The sequence below is a fragment of the Acanthochromis polyacanthus genome, chromosome 12 (genome assembly GCF_021347895.1).
Source record: "Acanthochromis polyacanthus isolate Apoly-LR-REF ecotype Palm Island chromosome 12, KAUST_Apoly_ChrSc, whole genome shotgun sequence".
Classification (NCBI taxonomy): domain Eukaryota; kingdom Metazoa; phylum Chordata; class Actinopteri; family Pomacentridae; genus Acanthochromis; species Acanthochromis polyacanthus.
The window spans coordinates 36,355,725-36,377,818 of record NC_067124.1 but is presented as its reverse complement, the minus strand read 5'-3'; the positions used below and the strand labels follow the sequence as shown (position 1 = coordinate 36,377,818).

Below are 22,094 nucleotides of genomic sequence, written 5' to 3'. Positions count from 1 at the left end.
TGAAAAATGATAAATATTTTTTATCTGTCATTTTCCAGATTTTCTCTTTTTATTGAAAAAAAATACAGAAAATAACTACTGAAATGACATTTAAAAAGTAGTGATTTCCATTTTAAAAATAATATTAATAAAAATAGAATCCAGGCCAAAACAGTAAATAATGCCCACATCAAACATGTGACATTTCATATTTCTTTTTACTGTATTTAAAGGTGCTAAAAATGTTATTTCACACATATTTGTGGTCATTTTTACTGTTTTTTTTCTGCCAGAATTTTTCTTGACATGCTTGCTGTCAGATTTTTGTTTGTTTTTGGTTTAGTGAAAGATGCAGAGATGAATAGCCGACCTCCTTCCTCTTGACGATCATCTTTTTCTTCAGCACTTTCACGGCGTAGTAGCCTCCTTGTTTCCTGTGTTTTGCCAGCAGCACCTGGAGAAGTTTTTACGTTAAGTTTTAACCGCACCAACAAACACAAACACTCACAACAATAAACTACAGTCACCTCACCTTTCCAAAGCTTCCCGTGCCGATAACTTTGAGGTAGTCAAAGTCTGATGGTTTGATCCTGTTAACACAATGGAAGTACGTTTTAGTGCTGGACGACTTTTTAACAAAGTCAGCAGGCAATCAGACTATCAAAGGAAATCGATGCACAATACTAAACTTGAACAGAAAATATAAATATATTTATCAAGGACTGAAAACTGGTAAATAGTTTTTTTACTCTTGGACTTGAAGTCATTTTGGTCACGTTTTGAGTCATTTTGCTAAACTTGAAGTCATTTTGAAAAGATTTTAAGCTGCTTTAGACAGATTTGAAACCATTTTTGGAGAAATTCTAAGTAATTTTTGAAAGTTTAGTCATTTTAGCCACATTTTAAGTTGTTTTAGACAGATTTTATGTTATTCTGGCTGCAGTTCAAGTTGTTTTGGGCAGGTGTACAAATTGTAACTGAGACTTCCTACTACGACCACTATTAAGCTGTGTTTGAAGCTGTTGACTCTCAGAAACGTGTCTTCTGATTCTGTTGTAGCTTGGGTTTTCTCGTTTTAGCCACATTTCAGCTTGCTTTCTACAGATTTTCAATCATTTTGGACAGGTTTTTGTGTCATTTTGACCACATTTTAAGTTGTTTTGGATAATTTGTAGTAATTTTGGACAGGGTTTGTCATTTCAGCCACATTTTAGGTTGTTTTCTACACATTTTGTGTATTTCTGACCGCAATTTATTTTGTTTTAGGTGGACTTGAAGTCATTTTGATCAAGTTCTGAGTCATTTTGCTAAACTTGAAGTCATTTTGAAAAGGTTTTAAGTTGTTTTAGACTGATTTAAAATCATTATTGGAAGGATTCTAAGTAATTTTGGACAGGTTTTATCATTTTAGTCACACTTTAGATTGTTTCAGACAGATTTTATGTTATTCTGGCTGCAGTTCAAGTTGTTTTGGGCAGGTGTACTTCTTACTACGACCACTATTAAGCTGTTGACTCTCAGAAACTTGTCTTCTGATTCTGTTGTGGCTTAGGTTTTAGCCAGATTTTTTGCATGTTTTATACAGACTTTCAATCATTTTGGACATATTTTTGCATCATTTCAACCACATTTTAAGTTGTTTTGGATGATTTGTAGTAATTTTGGACAGCTTTTGTCATTTCAGCCACATTTTAGGTTGTTTTCCACACATTTTATGTTATTCTGGCTGCAATTTATTTTGTTTTTGGCGTGCTTGGTGGAATTTCAAGAAAAAATCAGGAAAATCTGGGGCGTTCTAAAACTTTTGACTGCTAGCGTATGTCTTTGGACTTACTGTGACGTCTCTGTGTTGGCTGAGCTCTGAGGAAAGAGAAGACGGTCAGGAGGTCAGATCGAGTTTCATCTCCTGTCAACACGCAGCACAGACCTTTTTTTTTTTTAAATTAAAAAATCTCACCAGAGACGCTTTCTCCTCCTTCTTTTTCTTCAGTTTGCTTTGGCGCCGCAGGATTTTCTGAGCGTTGAGGCTTCAAAAGCAGAACAGGAGAGTTTATTTGATTTTTAAAATTTAATTTTACTGTTTATTTTGTGTTAAAAGAAGTGACTTTTGCAAGACTCACTGCTGGCAGAGCTGCTGACTGGAGACGAGTTTGTGTAAGAAGTCGCTGAAGCCAGTTTTCTTCCCCTTGAGCAGAGCTGTAAGACAAGCAGGAGGTTAGTGGCTTACATAAGACATGAGCAGCTGTATTTACTCTGCTAATGACTTTACTGAACTTATGAAACTACTGGAGCCTTTTCTGATGGTGAACAAGTGTCTTAACTTTCATTTTCGCTGTTTTAAAGACACCAAACCCTGATAAATCATTCCAGTTTTAAATTTGCAGCCCTCAGCGGTCACTTTATTCCCATATTAGGTAATAAATTTAAACTTTAAGCTGAAATTTCTGTCCTTACCTGAGAGAAATGACATGAGTCCCCTCATTTTTGCGTAAGTAATCGGCTCCTCCTGAGTCCCGGTCATCTGGATGAACTGGTTTCTGTGGAATAAATCCCAGTAAGAGAGCACAGGCAGCCGTCCACAGCACCGGTCTGAACCGCCACTGTCCTGCAGCTCACTTAAAGGCAGCAGCAGCACCGGCAGCGCTGCGTTCATGTGCCCTCGGAGATGTCAGATATTACGCAGAGAATGCGGGTGCTGACTAACGCCAGCAGCCTTGATTCATTTCTCCAAGTCAGCAGCTGGTACAGTATCTGGGACAGTCGCTCTTACTGCCGGGTTATAGATAGAATCGATGCTATAATGAACTTGAACTGAGTCAGGTGAAGTGATGTAAGCGGATTTCTACGAAACGTTTTATTGCAGTTAAACAAGTACGTCAATTTAAGCCCCAAAATTATTCATCCTCAGGGCAAATTTTGATTTTGTAGTGAATTTTTGTTTGACTACAAGGCTGGAAATGACAGCAAGACATTATGTTAGAGATGGTAATGATGAATTTTAAGTATTTCTAATGTCCAAAATTAATCAAAATCTTTCTCAGTAATCAGTCCAGCAGTTATTCTGGTGTCTAACAGTCTTTCTTTGTATCTCCACTCCACTTTAGTTCCTCTTTTTGTTGATTTGAAGCTGTTTGAGCTCAAAGGCTACCTCTTAAGGATGCAACTTTTGAATAATTTTCTTAACAGATAATCAGCATCATCATCAATCAGTAATCAATAACACATGCTGGTCCCTGTGCTGATATTACTGTGATAGTCAATGAACATGTTGCCTTTGCCACTGAAGCAGAAGGACATTGTCCTTGTTCATCTCAGGTTGTTTTATAGACATGAGCTCTGGTTGGGAGTCATTAAGCATCACAGAAGTCTTTGTCATGGTGGCCAGATCCTCCCTAAAACACCCACAATGCTCTCTGTTAACAAAGATCTGTCCTAGTGACCGCTTCCTCGTGTATTAATTAATCATTGCTATCCCTGATTCCTCTCCATCACTCTGCTCTTCACTTCCTCCACAGATTCTGGATGGATTCAGGTCTGGACTCTGGCTGGGCTGCTCCAACATCTTCTCATTCTTTTCTCATCATTTCTTCACCACTTTTTCCTCCATGTTTAACATCATTATCTTGTTGGAAGCTCCAATGCTGCCCAAGGAGCAGTTTTTCTGCAGACTGTCTGATGTTCTCCTCCACAATCTCCATGTTTCCTCTTTTCTCATGATGCCGTTTCCTTCAGACATGACTTGTAATTGAGCAGTAAGTGAGTAGAGAAGTGCTGCAGGTCCAGCTGAGCTTTAGTGTGTCTGTCTTGGAGAAGTGGAGTCCTCCTTGGTCTGATCCATGGAGACCAGCCTTGTTGTTGGTCTGCTGGAGTGTCTGATGGACATGTTGCTACCAGAAGTGCTCACATTCATCAGGATGCTCTTGGTGCTGATCCTTGGATTCTTCTTGTCCTCTACCATTCTTCCAGTGCAGGGCTCACATCTGTCTTCCTAGCAGCTCTTTGACATGTTTCAGTGTGGAACTAATTGGACTGTTTGATAAAGCTTCAAACTGTGGACACTGGAACTTGAAAACACTCTGATTTGACTTTATAGACTTTAAATGTCTTGTGAGCAGCAGCAATGTGAAACTGGAGGTTTTAACGGACATCTTTGACTTGGAACTGATTGAGGAAGTTCATAGCGGATGAGAACGCTCTACAACAGTGATCATCAACTGGCGGCCCGCGGGCCGAATCCGGCCCGCCGAACCGTCCAATCCGGCCCGCGACTGGATTCCAAAATTGTGAGGATCAAAGAGAAAATATCATGTGGTCCACACTATTAAAGCAGTCAGTCCAGTCATTATTAAAGGATCTGTTTTCCACATCAACTTTTCGTTTCGTGGCCTTAGAGAGTGCCATTTTACCCGTGTTAAGAGGCCTTTTCCTGTCACTTCTGCAGTGTTTCTTTTTCAAGTGCTCTGTGAATAAAGTTGACTTGAGATGAGGCAAAATATCTCTACCACTCCTAGTGGTTGACTGTGGTACAGGTGATAGGAGCACTGATTCATAAAGGCTAAAAATGCCTTCAGTTTTGTAATGAAATGGAAAAAATATAAAAAATAAACATCAAATAATAATGTTATGCCAAAATTCGATTTTTATTTAATTTTTGTTTGAGGGTCCGGCCCCCAAAGTGACTGTCCGGTAAAATTCTGGCCCTCTGGCAAATATAGTTGGTGACCCCTGCTCTACAAGATGGTAGAAATTACCAGGAACATTTGGAATGAGATAAAAGCTGCATTTTTCCAAAAACTGGCAGCAATTCCAAGAAGTCTAACTATATCTAGACATTTCTCTCATTGATACTAGATAGTTTCCACGTACGCTGATGACATATTTCTGTACATTGATGAAAAACTTTCTTTTGCTCTCTAGTTCTCAACATATTTTTAGACACCTGCAGAATTTATACACTTTTCCACCATAAAAGTCTCCACTGCACAGCTCTTGAACATTTGAAATGACATAGAAGCTATATTTTGTCACAAATTTGCAATAATTTCAAGGAGTTTAAATCCTTTTGACCATGTATTTTTGGTGTGGAACTCCTTGGACTTTTTGATCAGGCTTCAAACTGTGGACACTGGACCTTAAAAACACTCTAAGACTTTATAGACTTTAAACATCTTGTGAGCAGCAACAGTGGGACACTGGAGGTCCTCAATGAGATCTTTGGTTTCAGCCAGTACTACTAACTGATTAGAGAACTATTGAATCAGCTGTTTTCAGTTTATAGTGCATTAGAACGCTCTTGAACATGGTAGAACTTCCCAGGAGCATTTAAGATGGGATAGAAGCTGCATTTTCTCAGTATGAAGAGGCATGAATCAATTTTTTCACCAGTAGCGTCTCTAACGCTACTTCCTACTATGTTTTGTCCTTTTTTCTGTCATTTCTTGCCAAAATAAACCTACTAGTCAAGTAAAATATCACTGTATTTCAAATTTTGCAATGAATTTGAATTTTTTTTGGCCTCAACTGCACCACTAATAGTCCTCCCTCGTGGTTAGGCTGATATAAGCCACTTTTTTACGGTAAAATCAGAAGGACGAAGGTGAAAATTCGTGTCATTCTGCACTGGTAGCTGCTGGAACTTGAATGCGTGTCAGTGAAGTAACTCAAATCCAACTGTTTCTGTCTTTGCATCATTATTTTTCTTGCACGCTTAGGTATCATGTATACAGATGTGCCCTCTGTGGACTCTTGTTTATTACAGATCGTGATTCTCCATCACATTTTCCAGCCACAAGTCGTCAAGAGTCGGCCTGAATGCCAACGCTGATGGTGGAACACGCACTGAATAGTTGTGTCTTTGCCCAAATGTGCTGCCTGCAGAACAAGACGACTGACATGGTCTCTGACAGTTATTTAGGACACATTAACAGGCTGCCGTCTGTCACGTTTGGGTGCGTTTCAGTCGTACGTGGAGAGTCGGCGGGAGTTTTTCGTGAGGAGGGATTTGCCGGACACAGTTTCCGTTTGAACCTAAAGATAGATAGTGGGTCATACACGTGTGAATACATGACAGCATTCATCGTCTCGTGTCTTGGCGGCCCGTCTGCGCCTCAGCAGACCCAGATTCAGTCCTATGACGTACGACCGAGAGAGCGCTGAAGCAAATAAACGGTTTTTAAAGTGTTTTTAATCATAACAGTTTTAAAATAATTCCTTGTTATTTTACAGCTTTTTCTTGTTTTGTTAAATTCCAGCTAGAACAGATTAATTTAGATGTTAACCATAACAACCAAATAATATTTAGCTCCTTTACGACCTTTGACTGTAAAATTACACAGTTTTTACAGTATTTAAATCAGCCAGATGAGCATTATTTTACACACACATGCTGTTATTTGGGGGGGGAAATAATATAGAAAAATAGAAAATAAGTGTTTTAACTGCTGTTTTCCTTGTTTTGTTAAATTACACAGAATATCTACTAAAATCCACAATGTATTAAATCACATGTGCAGATGTCAAAAATCTTTATTTTTTCAAATAGAAATTAATTCTTTTGCACTGACTCAGAAAAAATATTATTTTACAGATATTTGTGTTGTTAGAAAATTTCTGTATATTTAAAATGAAATAAAAAACATTAACTGATATTTTACAGATTTCTTTACGAATAATATCTAATAAAATCACAGAAGAAAATAAGTTTTACATGTTAACCCTAAAAACAGGCCCAAACTGTAAGCATGATTGGAAAATTATGCTGTTTAACTGTATTTAAGTCTGTTTAAAATCAAGACAGGTTTTGTATGTAGGACTCAAAAATGGCAAATATATTTAAAAAAATAATATTTAAGTTTTCCTGTTTTCCAGTAAAACCACTGAAAAAATAAACAAAACTGCATTTACAAAAAAATGCTACTCATATGTGTAGTTTAAAGATATATGTTGGAAAAAATACATATTAAAGCTTAGAAATGTCAGATTTTTTTTTACTGTTATTTTACAGATTCTTGCCATTAATACAAATAAAAAATATGTTTATTAAAAGTTGAAAATTCATTCACACATTTTTTTGACAGCCTTTTTCAGATTTTCCTTGTTTTGGTAAATTACAGACAACAACTAATGAATTTACAGAAAAAACAGCTATTATTAATAACATGGTAACTTTAAAGAAACACACCAAAACTTTAATAAAATTCTACATTTTTACAAATAGTGTTTTTTTTCTTCACCATGTAGTATGTTCATAAAATGTTGCTATTTCACTGTATTTAAATCCACCCAAAACATAATTATTTTACAGATATTTGCCGTTATTTTTGCACATTTTCATAGTATTTAAAAGTTACAGTATTTCAGACTTTCAGCTTATTTTGGCATATTTGTCTGTCTGATACACTGCAGACATTGGGACATTAGAAAGTCCTAATTATTTACGCTGGGAGCGGACTTGCATAATTGGAATTTGACATCAGAGTGCGGTTATATAACAATACATGGAAACAGAAATAGGATGAGTGTGGCACAGTTGGCAGTAAACAAATTCTTAGGTGAGAGATTATAAACTGTGAAGAAAATCCAAATACTCGAGTTTCTATAAAGCAGAGGGAAACAAAGAGCGTCACTCGGCCGAAGTCCAGAAGTTTACGATGACTTGTGTCGTCTGAACGTGGAAATGAGCAGCAAAAAGAGGAATGCAACACGAGAGGGTGTGAATCTAATAAACGGGACATGAAGTGCAGACACTGGAATAACATCAAGTTCGTCCCGGAGTCTAAATGTGGAGCTGCAAGATTCAGTGTCTCTGCAGAAAGGCGATCTGAGCTGGCAGCCACGGGAGGTTTCTTCCGGTTACACTGTGGGTGAGAGTGGAGGGGGAGAGGAGAAACCTTCCCCCAGTCACCCCACAGTGAACCAGTCTGTCCCAGTGCTCCCACCGACTGGAGACCAGCCAGATCTGGTTCTGCTGGAATGCAACAGGTGACCGAGAACACGACTCCCAGAACTGTGACTGGATTCCTGCAGGAGGAAACCCAGCAGCAGCATTCATGAAGGTTCAGCTGACTTTATTTCAGTAAGTCTGGCTTGTGGCTGATAGTTGCTTCTTTTTGCTGCACAGTTGTTGATTTTAAGTCCATTTAAACCTGTCATTTTTACAGATTTGTTTCATTTTTATTTTAAAATTGTATTTAGAGGTTGTGAATATAAGTATCTAATGCATAATGTCACAAAATGGCTATAAGATGATGCAAAATGACCACAGCAAGATGAAAGAGACACAACATGACACAAATACACACAAAATGGCTACAAAAAGATGCAAACTGACCAAAAAGAGATACAAAATGACACAAATGCACACAAAATGGCTGTAGAAAGATGCAAAATGGCTACAGATATGCAAAAAAATGGCTACAAAAAGAAGCTGAATGACCACAAAAAGATGTAAAATAGACCCAAAATGACACAAATGCACACAAAATGACCACAAAAAGAAATAAGATGACCACAAAGAGATCCAAAACGACACTAATACACACAAAATAGCAACAAAAAGATACAAACTGACTACAAAAAAACACAAAATGACATAAAAACACACAAAATTGCTGCAAAAAGATGCAAAATATGAAAACTGATTACAAGAGACCTAAAATGACATATAGAAACACAAAATAACTGCAAAAAGATGCAAAGTGACCACAAAAGATGCAATATCCCCACAGAGAGACTCAAAATGTCACAAATACACACAAATTTAATACAAAAAAGATGCAAAACAACCACAAGAACATAAAAACTGACCACAAAGAGACCCAGAATGACATACAGAAACATAAAATAACTACAAAAAGATGCAAAATGACCAAAAAGAGACGTAAAATCACATACATGAACACAAAAATGGTGACAAAAAGATGCAAAATAACTACAAAGAGACCCTAAATGACACAGATGCACACAAAATGACCACAGAAAGATGCAAAAGAGACACAAAATGACACAAATATATACAAAATTGTCACAAAAGAGACACAAAATGACACAAATGCATGCAAAATTGCCAAAAAGAGACACAAAATGACACAAATACATACAAAATTGTCACAAAAGAGACACAAAATGACACAAATACATACAAAATTGTCACAAAAGAGACACAAAATGACACAAATGCGTACAAAATTGCCAAAAAAGAGACACAAAATGACACAAATGCGTACAAAATTGCCACAAAAGGGACACAAAATGACACAAATGCATACAAAATTGTCACAAAAGAGACACAAATGCATACAAAATTGCCAAAAAAGAGACACAAAATGACACAAATGCATACAAAATTGTCACAAAAGAGACACAAAATGACACAAATGCATACAAAATTGCCAGGAAAGATGCTAAATTGACACAAAATGAGAGACAGGCTGCCACCAATGATGCAAAGCTCCACCAGATATGAAAAAAAATCTCTAAAGATATTTTTAAGAATGGTCAGTATAGAGCTGAGAAATGCTAAATATCATTACTGATATCAGTAAATGCCCCAGATTAATTACACCTACACTGTTGTCAACTTCCTGGTATAAATGTAAGCTTTTATTTGTTTGTTTTTACTGTAATGTTTCAAGTCTGATCTTCAGGATTTTCAAACTGTTTCTGTCTCTAAAGAAACATGATTAACTTTTAAATCACTGAACTGGAGTCAGATCGTGTCATATTTCTTCCCTCTGACATTAAAGATCGGCGAGTCTCAGACAGAATTTTGCTTTAAATTAAAAAAAATAACTACACAGGATGTTAAAACATTTTTGTTAGACTGTTGCCATAACTTGTGATATTCTTCTGCAGTAGTTTAGTTCCAGTAAGCACAGTAGGATTGAACAGCAGCAGTACCTCATGTGTCCTGTAGATGGAGACAACAAACCAGAGGAGGCTGTGAGGCAGAACTAAGCTTTTCTTCTCCTAAAATAAGAATTTATAGCATCAGAAAGCTGGATAAAAACACAGTCATGGTCTCAACCTGTCAGTGAGCAGCTTTTATTCCAGTCACACCAGAAAGGACAAGTAATCGTTTTCTAAACTTTGAAGTTTGTCAGACAAAAGAAAAAACAGATTCAAACCATTATTTAATATTTTCCTTCGACTACTGCCGGAAATAATCAGCAAAAATGTTGATATTACCAAATATTTAAGTCATAATTGCAGCGAAAATGTTTAATTTGCTTGTTAAATTGAGTATTTTCTGGTTTTACGCGGTTGGTTGGAAGAAAAAAAGTAATTTGGTCGCTACAGAAACGCAATAAATGATGCCAAAGAGACATAAAAAGACATAAATATACGTAAAATGGCTACAAAAAGATGCAAAAGGACCATAAAAAAGATGTAATATGACCATAAAAATGCACAAAATTGATCCAAAAAGAAGCTAAATGACCTAAAAGAGACCCAAAATGACACAAATATAAATAAAATGGCTACAAGAAGATGCAAAATGGCCACAAAAAGATACAAGATGACTACAAAGAGACTCAAAATGACACAAATGCGTACACAATGACCACAAAAAGACAATAAATGACCACAAAGAGATCCAAAATGACACAAATACACATAAAATGGCTGCAAAAAAGATGCAATATGACCACAAAGAGACTGAAAATGATAAAAATACTAACAAAAAGGCTACAAAAATATGAATGAACCTCTTATTTACTGTTTTCCTTTGAGAAGAGCTTGAATTAATCACCAAAACTGTTGATATTAACAATAATTTAAGTCATTATTGCTGTAAAAATGTGTAATTTGCTTGTTTAATTGAATATTTTCTCATTTTAGACAGTCAAGAAGAGACATTAGGAGGATAAAAATTACACTTTATAGACTAAATAACAAAATTTCAACATAAAGATGCAAAATGGCCACAAAACACTACTTTTTGTGGTCAAATTGGGTGTTTCTGTAAACATTGTGTTTCTTGTTGCCATTTTATAAGTTTTTGTTGTCTTTTTGCATTTTTTATAGACATTTTGTGTGTTTTTGTGGTTAGATTGCATCTCTTGTAGGCGTTTTGTGTGTTTTTGTGGTCGCTTTGTCTCTTTGTGGTCATTTTGTGTCAATTTTGGAGCCATATTGTGTCTGCTGTAAGCATATTGTGTCTGTTGTAGGCATATTGTGTGCATTTGTGGTCATGTTGCGTCTTTTTGTAGCCATTTTTAATAATTTTGGACATGGTATTTTGATAAAAATCTGCAAATAAAAGTAACATTTAAAATGTAACACCGCTAGCACTATGTTTTAATACGTTTTCTATTTTTTTAAACCCTCTAATGAACCTTTTATTCCCATATTTTTACTTCCTCTGCTATGCACGCCCCCGGTGCAGCGCAACCCCGGCGGGAGCGCGCGCGGCGGAGGGGCGGGGCCGCGCTCGGTCAGCAGCGATGACAGGCGCGTCCCGGATATTTACCTTCATTTAACTCTACCTGGATCCGCGCCCCGACCAGAGCCGTGCGCTGCGGGGAATGAACCGAGCCTGACCCGGGACCTCTCAGGTACCGACCCCCGGCCCCGTCCGTCCCTTTAACCCGCTTCACTCCCCAGAACTCGTCCGGGCTGGAGTTCCGAGGCTCCAGCTGAAGTTTTCCAGCGCTGCGCTCCTGCTGCTGGGTGTAGCTGGAAGAAAAGTGTCAACAGGTTCCTTGTTCGAGCTCAAAGTACAGCGAGGTCAGTGCAGGTTTACAACCGAAACACGGGCCTCGGTGGCCGGCGGGCCCCGGAGCTCCGGTCCGGAGGGCCCAGAGCTGGAGGTCCGACCTCTGAGCATCTGTTTCTGGGAATATTTCTCACTTTTACGCATAAAGTTCAGTCCAGAGGCGTCAATAAGAATCTGACAGTGTGGGGGCTCAAACCCAGCACCCAAATCTGGACGTTTTAACCTTTAATGCTGCAAATGTATTTATTTTTTTAACAGTAAAATCAGGTAAAATGTGGCAAAATGTGCTTTAGTCACTTCACAGTCTGCCAGTGCTTTTAATAAATGATGATTTACAGCCAGAGTTTCATTCTAATTACATTAAAATATATATTTTCAAGAGTTTTAACATGATTGTAGTGACAGATGACGATTATTTTTGTAATATTATCGCTGTTTACTGTTACTAAAACAAAAAACTGGACAGTTCATGAAACATTTGACACTCAGATCTCACCACACTGCTGCTTAGTTGCGTAAAATGTGCTTTATTTTGAAACTTTTGGCTGTTTTAATGCACAATTCTCTAAAATCTCTGCAAGCATTCTCCCTAGACCTTCAAAAACACAAGAAATCTGTAGATTTTAACGTTTTACTTGCTCCAATTTTGAGTTATTCCAGAGTAAAGTGGATATAATGTTGATTTTTTTAACTGTGTGCCTTGGAATTATTCAGATTTATGATGATTTAAAGCTAAAGTTTTTGGTAACTGATTCTTTAAACAGTCCTGGAACAACTTTAATATGTTATTACAGCTAATGCACGATTGGAACACCAAATGAAGAAATTCAAGACTGTTTTTGTATTTGTACTAATTCTGCAATGCAAACATGATTCAGATCATTAGTTGATGATTAGTTCAGGGATGCTATTGAAATATTTGACATCCAGTTTCAACAATCAATGCATAATATTTAACTTTTTCTGTAGGTTGTAGCTCCTCTGATACACACTTCTCCAAAATATCTGCAAATATTCTCCCTAAACCCTCCAAGAAGCTCAAAAATCTGTCAATTTTAGCCTCCTAATTGCACCATTTTTTAAATTAAGATGGATGTAAAATGTACTTTCGGTAAAACCCAAACCCTCAAAATGCAAGAAATCTGTAGATTTTAACCTTTTTATTGCTCAGTTTTTGAGTTTTTTCAGAGTTAAATGGATCTCATGTATTTTTTAACTGCCTACCTTAGAATTAATCTCATTTATAATCATTATTCAGTCCTGAAACACTTTTATGATGTTATTTTATAACGTTTTAACGCATGATCAGAGCACCAAAAGAAGAAATCCAAGACTGTTTTTGTGTTATTTCTGATTTTGCGATACAAAACAACAAAATTTATACGACTTGGGATGTTCTTGAAATATTTGACACCCAAGTTCATGTATATAATCTGTATAACTGATGCTTTAAACAATCCTGAAGCGCCTGCATTATGTTATTTCTGACACCCAGGTTCAACAGTGCTGCTGTTTTTTTTGCATAATATTTAACTTTTTCTTTAGTTTTTAGCTGCTCTGACCTACAACTGTCTGAAATCTCTGCAAATATTCACCCTAACCCCTAAAAAATGCAAGAAATGTGCAGATTTTAACCCTTTAATTGCTGTATTTTTAACTTATTTCAAAGTAAAGTGGATTTAAAGTGTGCTTTGGGTAGAGTCAGGTGCTTTCTTTCTTTGCTCATCCTGCGTTATTATCCTAATAGACCAGTGTTTTAATTAATCTTATTACGATGATTTACAGCTGCAATATAATTCTAATTTGGGTAACTCATACTTGACATAGTCCAGGAGGGTTTTGATGCTTTTTAAAGACTATTTTAACATCATTATTCTCACGTTTGCAATACAAACAAACCTATTTAAAGAATATTTAACGTCCAGGTCAACCACAGAACTGCTTTGTTGCATCAAATCGTACTTTTTAAAAAACGTTTCAGCTGCTCTGATGCACAGTTATCCCAGATCTCTGCAAATATTCACCCTAAACCCACAAAGAAGCTGAGAAATCTGTACATTTTAACCTCCTGATTGCACCATTTTTAGGTAAAATGTGCTGTAGGTAAAGTCAGGTCACTATTAAAACAGTAAACCAGTGTTTGTTAAACTGTGTTCATTGGAATTAGTCTGATTTCTGATGATTTACAGCCAGAATTTAGTAATAATTTGAGGAACGGATCCTTTAAACAGGCCAGGACAAACTATATTATGGTATTTTCAGTGGTTTTAACACAGGATTGTAGTGACAGATGAAGAATTCAAGACTATTTTCATATTATTCTTTCTATTTTTGTAATACAAGCAGAAACAAACAAACAAAAATCATTTGGATCCGAGGCCGTTTAGGAAACACATTCTCCCTGAAACAGCAAAAAAGCCCATAAATCTGTAGTTTTTAACCCCTGAATGCACCATAATTCTATTATTCCACAGTAAAATAAGCATTATTACATTAGACCAGTGTTATTTTAAACGGTGTGTCTGGAATTAGTCTGACTCATGATGATTTACAGCTGGAATCTCGTGTAAAAGGTGTGTTTTGGAAACGTTTGCTTTCATAAATGTTTTTTTTTTTAACTTATTTGAGTCAAACGGTTTAGAATCAACATTATTGTGTTATTTTTGAAGGTTTTTCCACATGATTACAGCGATAGATGAAGAAATCATGACTATTTTTATGTTTTTCTCCTACTTTTCTAAAGCAAATAAGCAAAGATCTTTATACACAGGGGAACGTTTAGTTTTTCTGTAGGTTTTACACATAACTCCCCTAAATCTATGCAAAAAAACTCCCAAAAAAGCAAAAATCTGTGCATTTTGACCTCTTAACTCCAACGTTCCCAAGTAATTCCACAGTAAAATGAGCGCACACTAGACCAATGTTATTTTTATCTGTGTTCCAGGAATTAGTTTGATTCATGATGATTTACAGCTACAGTCATGTTTAAAGGCGTGTTTTGGAAATACTTGACGTCATAAATGTTGTCATTTTACTCATTTGAGTTAAACAGCCCAGGATCAACATTATTATGTTATTCTTGAAGGTTTATACGCATGATTACAGTGATAGATGAAGAAATCAAGACTGTTCTTACGTTATTTTCCTACTTTTCTAACGCAAACAAACCAAAACTTTTATATACGGGAAAAAATTTAAGGTTTCTTTGTAGGTTTTAGCTGCTTTGATGCACAGTTCTCCAAAATCTGTGCAAATATTATCCCTAAACTCGCAAGAAAACACAAAAATCTGCACATTTTATCCTCTAACATATGATATTTTCAGGTTATTCCACAGTAAAATGAGCACATATTAGACCATTGTTATTTTAAATGGCGTGCCTTGAATTAGTCTGATTCATGACTACGTGGAAAGGAGTGTGTTAGAAATACTTGCTTTCATTAATGTTTCTTAATGCTAGTTTTAATGTGACTGATCCTTTAAATTGTCCTGAATCAACTTCTTTATATTATTTTTTGAAGGTTTTGCACATGAACACCGTCACAGGTGTAAAAATCAATACTATTTTTATGTTATGATTCCTATTTTTGATGCCCAGTTCTCCAAAATGTCTGCAAATATTCTCCCTAAACTAAAAAAATTGCAACTATTTCATTTTATTCCACAGTAAAATGGATCCACAGCAGACCAGTGTTATTTTAAAAGGTGTGCCTGGAATTAGAATTAGAAATCAATGCTATTTTTGTATTATTAATCCTATTTTCTCATGCAGCCAAACAAACAAAAAACACACTCAGGTCTCCCCACATCCCTGCTTTGTTGCATAAAATTTTTTTTTTTTACAAGCTTTACCTGCTTTGATGCACAACTCTCCAAAATCTCTGCAAATATTCTCTCAGAACTCACAAAAAAACACAAAAATCTGCACATTTTAACATCTTAACTGTAACGTTTCCAAGTAATTATGAAGTAAAATGAGTACAGTGTTATTTTAAATGCAGCTACAGTCACGTGCAAAGGTGTGTTTTGGAAATACTTGCTTTCATTAATGTTATTTAATGCTAGTTTTAATGAGACTGATCCTTTAAGTAGTCCAGGATCAACTTTATTGTGTTATTTCTGAAGGTTTTTGCACGTGAACACAGTGATCATTTTATGTTTTTAGTCCTATTTTTGTAGCGCAAACATGAAAACAGTGAAAAAAAAACTTTAGATAAATGGAAGTTCAGGAGACAGTCGGCAACCAGGTCTCAAATATATATATTTTTTAAAGATTTAGGTGCTTTGATGCACAGCTCTTCAAAATCTCTGCAAACATCGTCACTAAAGTCGTGAAAAAAAAACACAAAAATCTCCACATTTTAACTTCTGAACTGCAGCGTTTTCAAGTTATTCCACAGTAAAATGGATTCACAGCAGACCGGTGTTATTTTAAAGAGTGTGCCTGGAATTAGAATTAAAAATCAAGGGCTGTTTTTCACTTATTATTCCTATTTTTCTCATGCAAACAAAAAAAGACACTCAGGTCTCACCTCATCCCTACTTTGTTGCATAAAAGTTTTGTTTTTTTGTAGGTTTTAGGTGCTTTGATGCACAATTCTCCAAAATCTGTGCAAATATTCTCCCTAAATCCTCAAAAAAACACGACAATCTGCACACTTTAACTTCTTAGCTTCACCGAGTTACTCCACAGTAAAATGAGCACACACTAGATCAGTGTTATTTTAAAGCATGTGCCTGGAATTAGTCTGATTCATGATGATTTACAGCTGAATTACGTGGAAAGGCGTGTCTTAGAAATACTTGTCTAGGATCAACTGTGTCTTCTTAGCTGATAATGCTGGATTGGATGAACAGATGAATACTTTCAGGGCTGTACTTCACTTTTAAAGCAGGCAAACAGACAATTAATTTATATTCAGAGCTAAAATATTACAAATATTTGGAATTTACAGCCTCAGACACCTTAGCTGAACCATGTCACTGCTTTGTTGCATAAAAATTGCGAAACACCGCTTAGAAACTCAGTAAAAACAAACAGAAATATTTACATTTTAACATCTTAAATGCATAATTTTCTAGTAAGTTCTTAAAGAAAGTGAGAGCAGACAGTCAGAACAAACTGAGTTCTTTGGAATTAGTCAGATTTCTGATGATTAACGGCTCCAGTGATCATAAAGGTGTGACACGGAAACACCTTGTTTTCATGAATCTTATTTAATAGTAGTATGATTTAAATACTCAACGATGAATTATATCTAATTAGTCATAGATAATAGATAAATACAAGCAGCACTTTAACAAAACAAACACACAAAACAGCACTAGATCCAGGCTTGTGTATGAAATATTTAGGGCTCCGGTCTCGGATGAGAATGTGTGAAGTAAAACCTTCAGGCGATGTGATGCACAACTCTGTGAAATCTCTGCAAATATTCTCCCTCTAAACCCACAAAAATGTGTGTATTTAAACAGCAGCTCGGCGTCGGCAAACACAGAGATCTTCACACCTCCTTGGAAGCATCAAAACAAAAGCAGAAAAACAGCAGAATCCTCCGTCTGCAGAGCTGCTGCAGCTTCACACGCACAAATCTGAACCCGGTAACGGCGGCGTTTTGGGTTATTTCACAGCAAAATGGTTGTAAAATGTGCGGCTTTAGTGTTACAGTGAGTCCAGGCAGCAGAAGCAGCGTTTTTAGTGTCGTGTGCTTCAGAATTAGTTTAATTTATGATGACTTACAGCTAGAATCACGTGCAAAGTTGTGGTAATTCTAAAGACTGCTAATTTGGGTGAGCGACCCTTTAAATCAGGGGTGTCAAACATGCGGCCCGCGGGCCAAAACCGGCCCATCAGAGGGTCCAATCCGGCCCTCAGGACGACTTTATTAAGTGTAAAAATTACAGAGAAGACATTAGCTGCAAATTTTCAAATTGTAAAAGTATAAATTTAAAATAATTTCTACACCTTGTCAAGTTGTTTTCATCATAAAGTAAAATACTGGATTGCTCATTGTTTTTTTTTGTTGTTTTGTGTCTCATTTTTGTCATTTTTTCTTCCGTTTTTGTTTTTTTTGGTCTGGCTTTTGTCATTTTTGTTTCTCGCTTCTGTCGTTTTGTGTTTCCTTTTTGTCTCGCTTGTGTTGTTTGTCTTATTTTTGTCATTTTGTGTTTTGGTTTATTCGTTGTTTTGTTTCTCATTTTTGTCGTTTTGTGTTTTTTTTTGTCTCACCCGTGTCGTTTGTCGACTTTTTGTCATTTTGTGTCTCGCTTTTGTCATTTTGTGTCTCGTTTGTGTCATTTGTGTAATTTCTTTGTCTCGTTTTTGTCGTTTTGTGTCTCACTTTTGTCGTTTTGTGTCTCCTTTTTGTAATATTTTGTCATTTTTGTCATTTTGTGTCTTGTTTTTCTCGTTTTGTGTCTTATATTTGTAATTTCTAATTTTTGTTTCTCGTTTCTGTCATATTTTATCTTGTTTTTGTCATTTTGTGTTTCCTTTTTGTCTCGCTTGTGTTTTTTGTCGTTTTGTTTCTCACTTTTGTCATTTTTTGGCTTGTTCCTGTCATTTGTGTAATTTTTTTGTCGCTTTGTAACTTTTTTTGTCAAATATTTTGTCTTTTTTGTTTTATTTCATGTCGTTTGTCTCATTTTTTGTCATTTTGTGTCTCCTTTTTGTCATTTTACGTCTCATTTTTGTAGTAATTTGTCCTGTTTTTGTGATTTTTTTGTCTTTTTTGTCTTTTTTGTTTTATTTCATGTCGTTTGTCTCATTTTTTGTCATTTTGTGTCTCCTTTTTGTCATTTTACGTCTCATTTTTGTAGTAATTTGTCCTGTTTTTGTGATTTTTTTTGTCTTTTTTGTCCAACTTTGGTCAGTTTGTTGTGCTGAATGTGGCCTCTGGACTAAAATGATTCTGACACCTCTGCTTTAAATAGTCCAAGAGATGCAGGTTAACACATAAGACCGTGTAAAATAACACCACAAATATATAATAATTACAGCAAATCTGCCTGTTTCTGAACAATAAAAACGCAGTCAATGACGTCCGTGATTAAAACTTATGTAACTCCAGCAGCTTATCGTAAAACAATAAAATGTGTTTTCTTTGTTACTCGGCTACCTGCTGCTATATTTTGGTTGCGATTAGAGCGGTAACGTGATTCATTTATGTAGCTATGGGAGTCATCCATCCACAGAATAATGGAAAAATCTCTGTAATCAAACACTATCTGACCTAAGTAAACAAATTAGAACTTTATGAACGGTAAAATAAGATCCAAATGTTGTTTATTAACTATGTACTGTTGTTTTTGAGGACTTTAAAGCTTGATTTCATAAATTCAGGGCTATGTTTTAACTAAAATTTTCTTACTTTTTTGTAAAAAAAAAAACAGACAAAGATCATTATATATGAGGCTGTTCTTATAATATACTTTGATTCAGGCCCCATACTAACACTGATTATGGCAAAAATGTGTATTAATAGCATGAAAAAGAAGAGAAATATAATAAAAGAAGAGATGTGAGAAGCTTTTCCATATGAGAAGTAAGCAGATCAGACTTTTATCAACAGCTGAACAAGATCCAGATGTTTTTATTAACTATGTAATGTTATTTTCTCTGACTTTAATGCATGATTGAATGGATTCAGGGCTGTTTTATAACTAAATTATTCTTACTTTTGTGAAAAATAAACAAAAACTTTTAGATATGAGGCTGTTTAAATGATATTCAGAGCTACCGGCCCAACAACCCCTCTGTGCTAGCAACTTAATGCATGCCTTTAAAGCATGATTTTAATAGATTTGGGGGTATTTTTTTTAGCTAAATTATTCATATTCTTCAAAAAACACTAATAAAAAACATTAAATATGGGGTTATTTGTATGTATGTATTCATAATGCCACTGAATCTATCAAAACTATGTGTAAACACACATGATAAAAGAAGAAAAATAGATCCACAGCTATTTTTTTAGCGAAACTATTCTTACTTTTGTGAAAAAAACTAATGAAAAGCAATTATATATGTGGCTATTTATGCGATATTTAGGGCTACAAGCCTCACAACGCCAGTGATTATGGCACAAATATGTGTTAATAACACAATAAAGGAGAGTAAGGAGAAACTTCCTCATATGAGAGGTATTATATTAACCCTTTAAGCTTCAGTCAATTCCAGCCGTTTTCAGTACAAAAACTCGCTAATATTCTATTTTTAAATAAAAAAAATTACGAAAAATACAGGGAATATTGGACGGACATCGCGAGGTGCATTTCCTTGAAAACGACCGATTCGTGGATTTATACCGACTTCAGGACATGTTTTGGACAAAATAGTTTACTGGCTTGTGTTGTCTGGATGCAAAAGGTTGGATTATGGCCGTTTTTTGTGGAATCTTTTTTTCTGTGTGTAATAATGAACCCGGAAATGTGAGTCGCGCTGTGTACGTTGAAGCCGTGTATAGAGAACGGATGGATGAATATTTGTTTTTGTCGGACAAACGTGTTTTTCTCACCCGCTGTGGTAATCACATCTGAAAGTGGTTTATACCGGCGGATTCATGAGAATCTAAGCTTTCCATCGGCGTATAGTGTTTGTATAATCGTGTTTGCAGCCGTCGGACATTCTTGAAATTCCTATGCAAATTAGTAGGTGTACCGCCGGCGGTACACCTACGACGCACTGAAGCGTAAAGGGTTAACAAAGTAATGTTATTTTGAAGGACTTAAATGCATGATTGAATAGATCCACGGCTGTTTTTTAGCAAAATTCTTCTTACTTTAGTGAAAAAAACAAATGAAACCCAATAAAAATATGGCTTTTATTCTGATATAAGCTCCAAGTGGGTTTTACTAACTTTATAATGTTATATTCAAGGACTTTAATGCACGACTTAATAGATTCAGAACTATTTTAAGCTAAAGTCTTCTTACTTTTCTAAAATAACCTAACAAACTACTCTTTTGATGGCTTTTTACCTTCGCTAGGAGGTTATGTAATCACCAGAGATTGTTTGTCTGTCTATTTGTTTGTCTGTTAACAGCATAACTCAAAAAGTCATGGACGGATTTTCACCAAATTTTTACAAAATGTCCGGAAGAGCAAAAGTAACAGTCGATTAGATTTTGGAGGTGATCCGGATCACCATCTGGATCTAGGATTTTTGAGAGATGGCCTAACCCTAACCCTAACCCAGCCCTAACCCTAACCCTAACCCAGCCCTAACCCTAACCCAGCCCTAACCCTAACCCTAACCCTAGCGGCCATCTCTCAATTGTCCTTCAACCTTCAAAAAAATCCTGGATCCAGACGGTGATCCGGATCACCTCCAAAATCTAATCGATTGTTACTTTTGCTCTTCCAGACATCTTGTAAAAATTTGGTGAAAATCCGTCCATGACTTTTTGAGTTATGCTGTTAACAGACAAACAAACAGACAGACAGACAAACACATGGCATGGCGGAGGTCTGCGCTCTCCGAGTGCTTCTCTAGTCTTATATTTGGAGCTACAGGCCTCATAACATCCTTGATCATGACAAAAATGTGTGTTAACTGCACCAAAATAAGAGAAAGGAGAAACTTCTGAGAACTTAGCAGATCAGACAATGATTTTATCAACCATATAATGTCATTTTCAAGGACTTTAATGCATGTTTGCATAGATTCAGGGCTATTTTTCACAAAATTCTTCTTACTTTTGTGAAAAAACAAAAGAAATCCTTAAAAAATATGGGTTTTCATGTAATGTTTGGGTCTACAAGCCTCACATCGCCACTGATTATGGGTAAAGTGTGCCTTAACTATGCAATAAAGCAGAATATGAGAACTAGATGCGGGATACAGAACCCCCCCCTGTCAGTCCAGAGTCCAGAATGTGCTTTTAAACGCAGCATTTCACTTGTAAATTCATCGCGCGAGGTGGAAAACCGGCCGTCAGACTAGGACCAGCTCTGTTTCTAATGTATTCAGAGTGTGTCCCGGGCTCAAACATTAACCCAAACGCCTGCTCGTCCTTTCACCAACTGGAAACCGTTCACCTGGAAACTGCCCGAGAGCCGGCGGCTGGTCCCGGATCAGCCGCCGCCGCCGATCGGGGCGTGTTCAACTCTGAAAATGTTTAACATTCTTATCATTCAGCTGCCTGCGAAAGGCGGGGAGACGCAGAGGGAGAGCAGCGGGGAGAGGGAAGGGACATGTTCAGACCCAGGCCAAATAATAAGGGATTACACAAACACTAACACACACACTCCTTCGCATTCACGGCGCATTACTCACTGCAGCCCGATGCTCTGCGTTAGTCAGCGCCGTCCGCAGGGAGGGAGGAGGACAGCAGCCTGCAAACATCTGACGCCGCTTTGTGCTTGTGTGTGTGTGTGTGTGTGTGTGTGTGTTTCCAG

At 36.4% G+C, this 22,094-nt stretch overlaps 2 protein-coding genes across 7 annotated transcripts in view; one reads left to right on the top strand and one right to left on the bottom strand.

The window, feature by feature from the left end:
• Positions 1 to 22,088, bottom strand: part of sgk2b (serum/glucocorticoid regulated kinase 2b) — a 26,609-nt gene extending 4,521 nt beyond the window's left edge. The window contains exons 1-7 of one of the 2 annotated variants that reach the window (XM_051957411.1): positions 21,973 to 22,088; positions 2,434 to 2,516; positions 2,100 to 2,175; positions 1,937 to 2,006; positions 1,814 to 1,839; positions 512 to 569; positions 350 to 433 (exon numbers count right to left, since the gene is read on the bottom strand). In XM_051957411.1, coding sequence (XP_051813371.1) covers positions 350 to 433; positions 512 to 569; positions 1,814 to 1,839; positions 1,937 to 2,006; positions 2,100 to 2,175; positions 2,434 to 2,500 — 381 coding nt within the window. In that variant the 5' untranslated portion in view covers positions 2,501 to 2,516; positions 21,973 to 22,088. Of the gene's footprint in view, positions 1 to 349; positions 434 to 511; positions 570 to 1,813; positions 1,840 to 1,936; positions 2,007 to 2,099; positions 2,176 to 2,433; positions 11,409 to 21,972 lie in introns of those variants that run through there. The other variant, XM_022214710.2, reaches the window with a different exon arrangement.
• The window catches only part of ptpn3 (protein tyrosine phosphatase non-receptor type 3), a 39,495-nt gene continuing 28,803 nt past the window's right edge, over positions 11,403 to 22,094 (top strand). For 4 of the 5 annotated variants that reach the window (XM_051957409.1, XM_051957408.1, XM_051957406.1 and 1 more), the window contains exon 1: positions 11,403 to 11,534. The gene's annotated coding sequence lies outside the window, so the exon portion shown is untranslated. Of the gene's footprint in view, positions 11,535 to 11,556; positions 11,707 to 22,094 lie in introns of those variants that run through there. The other variant, XM_051957407.1, reaches the window with a different exon arrangement.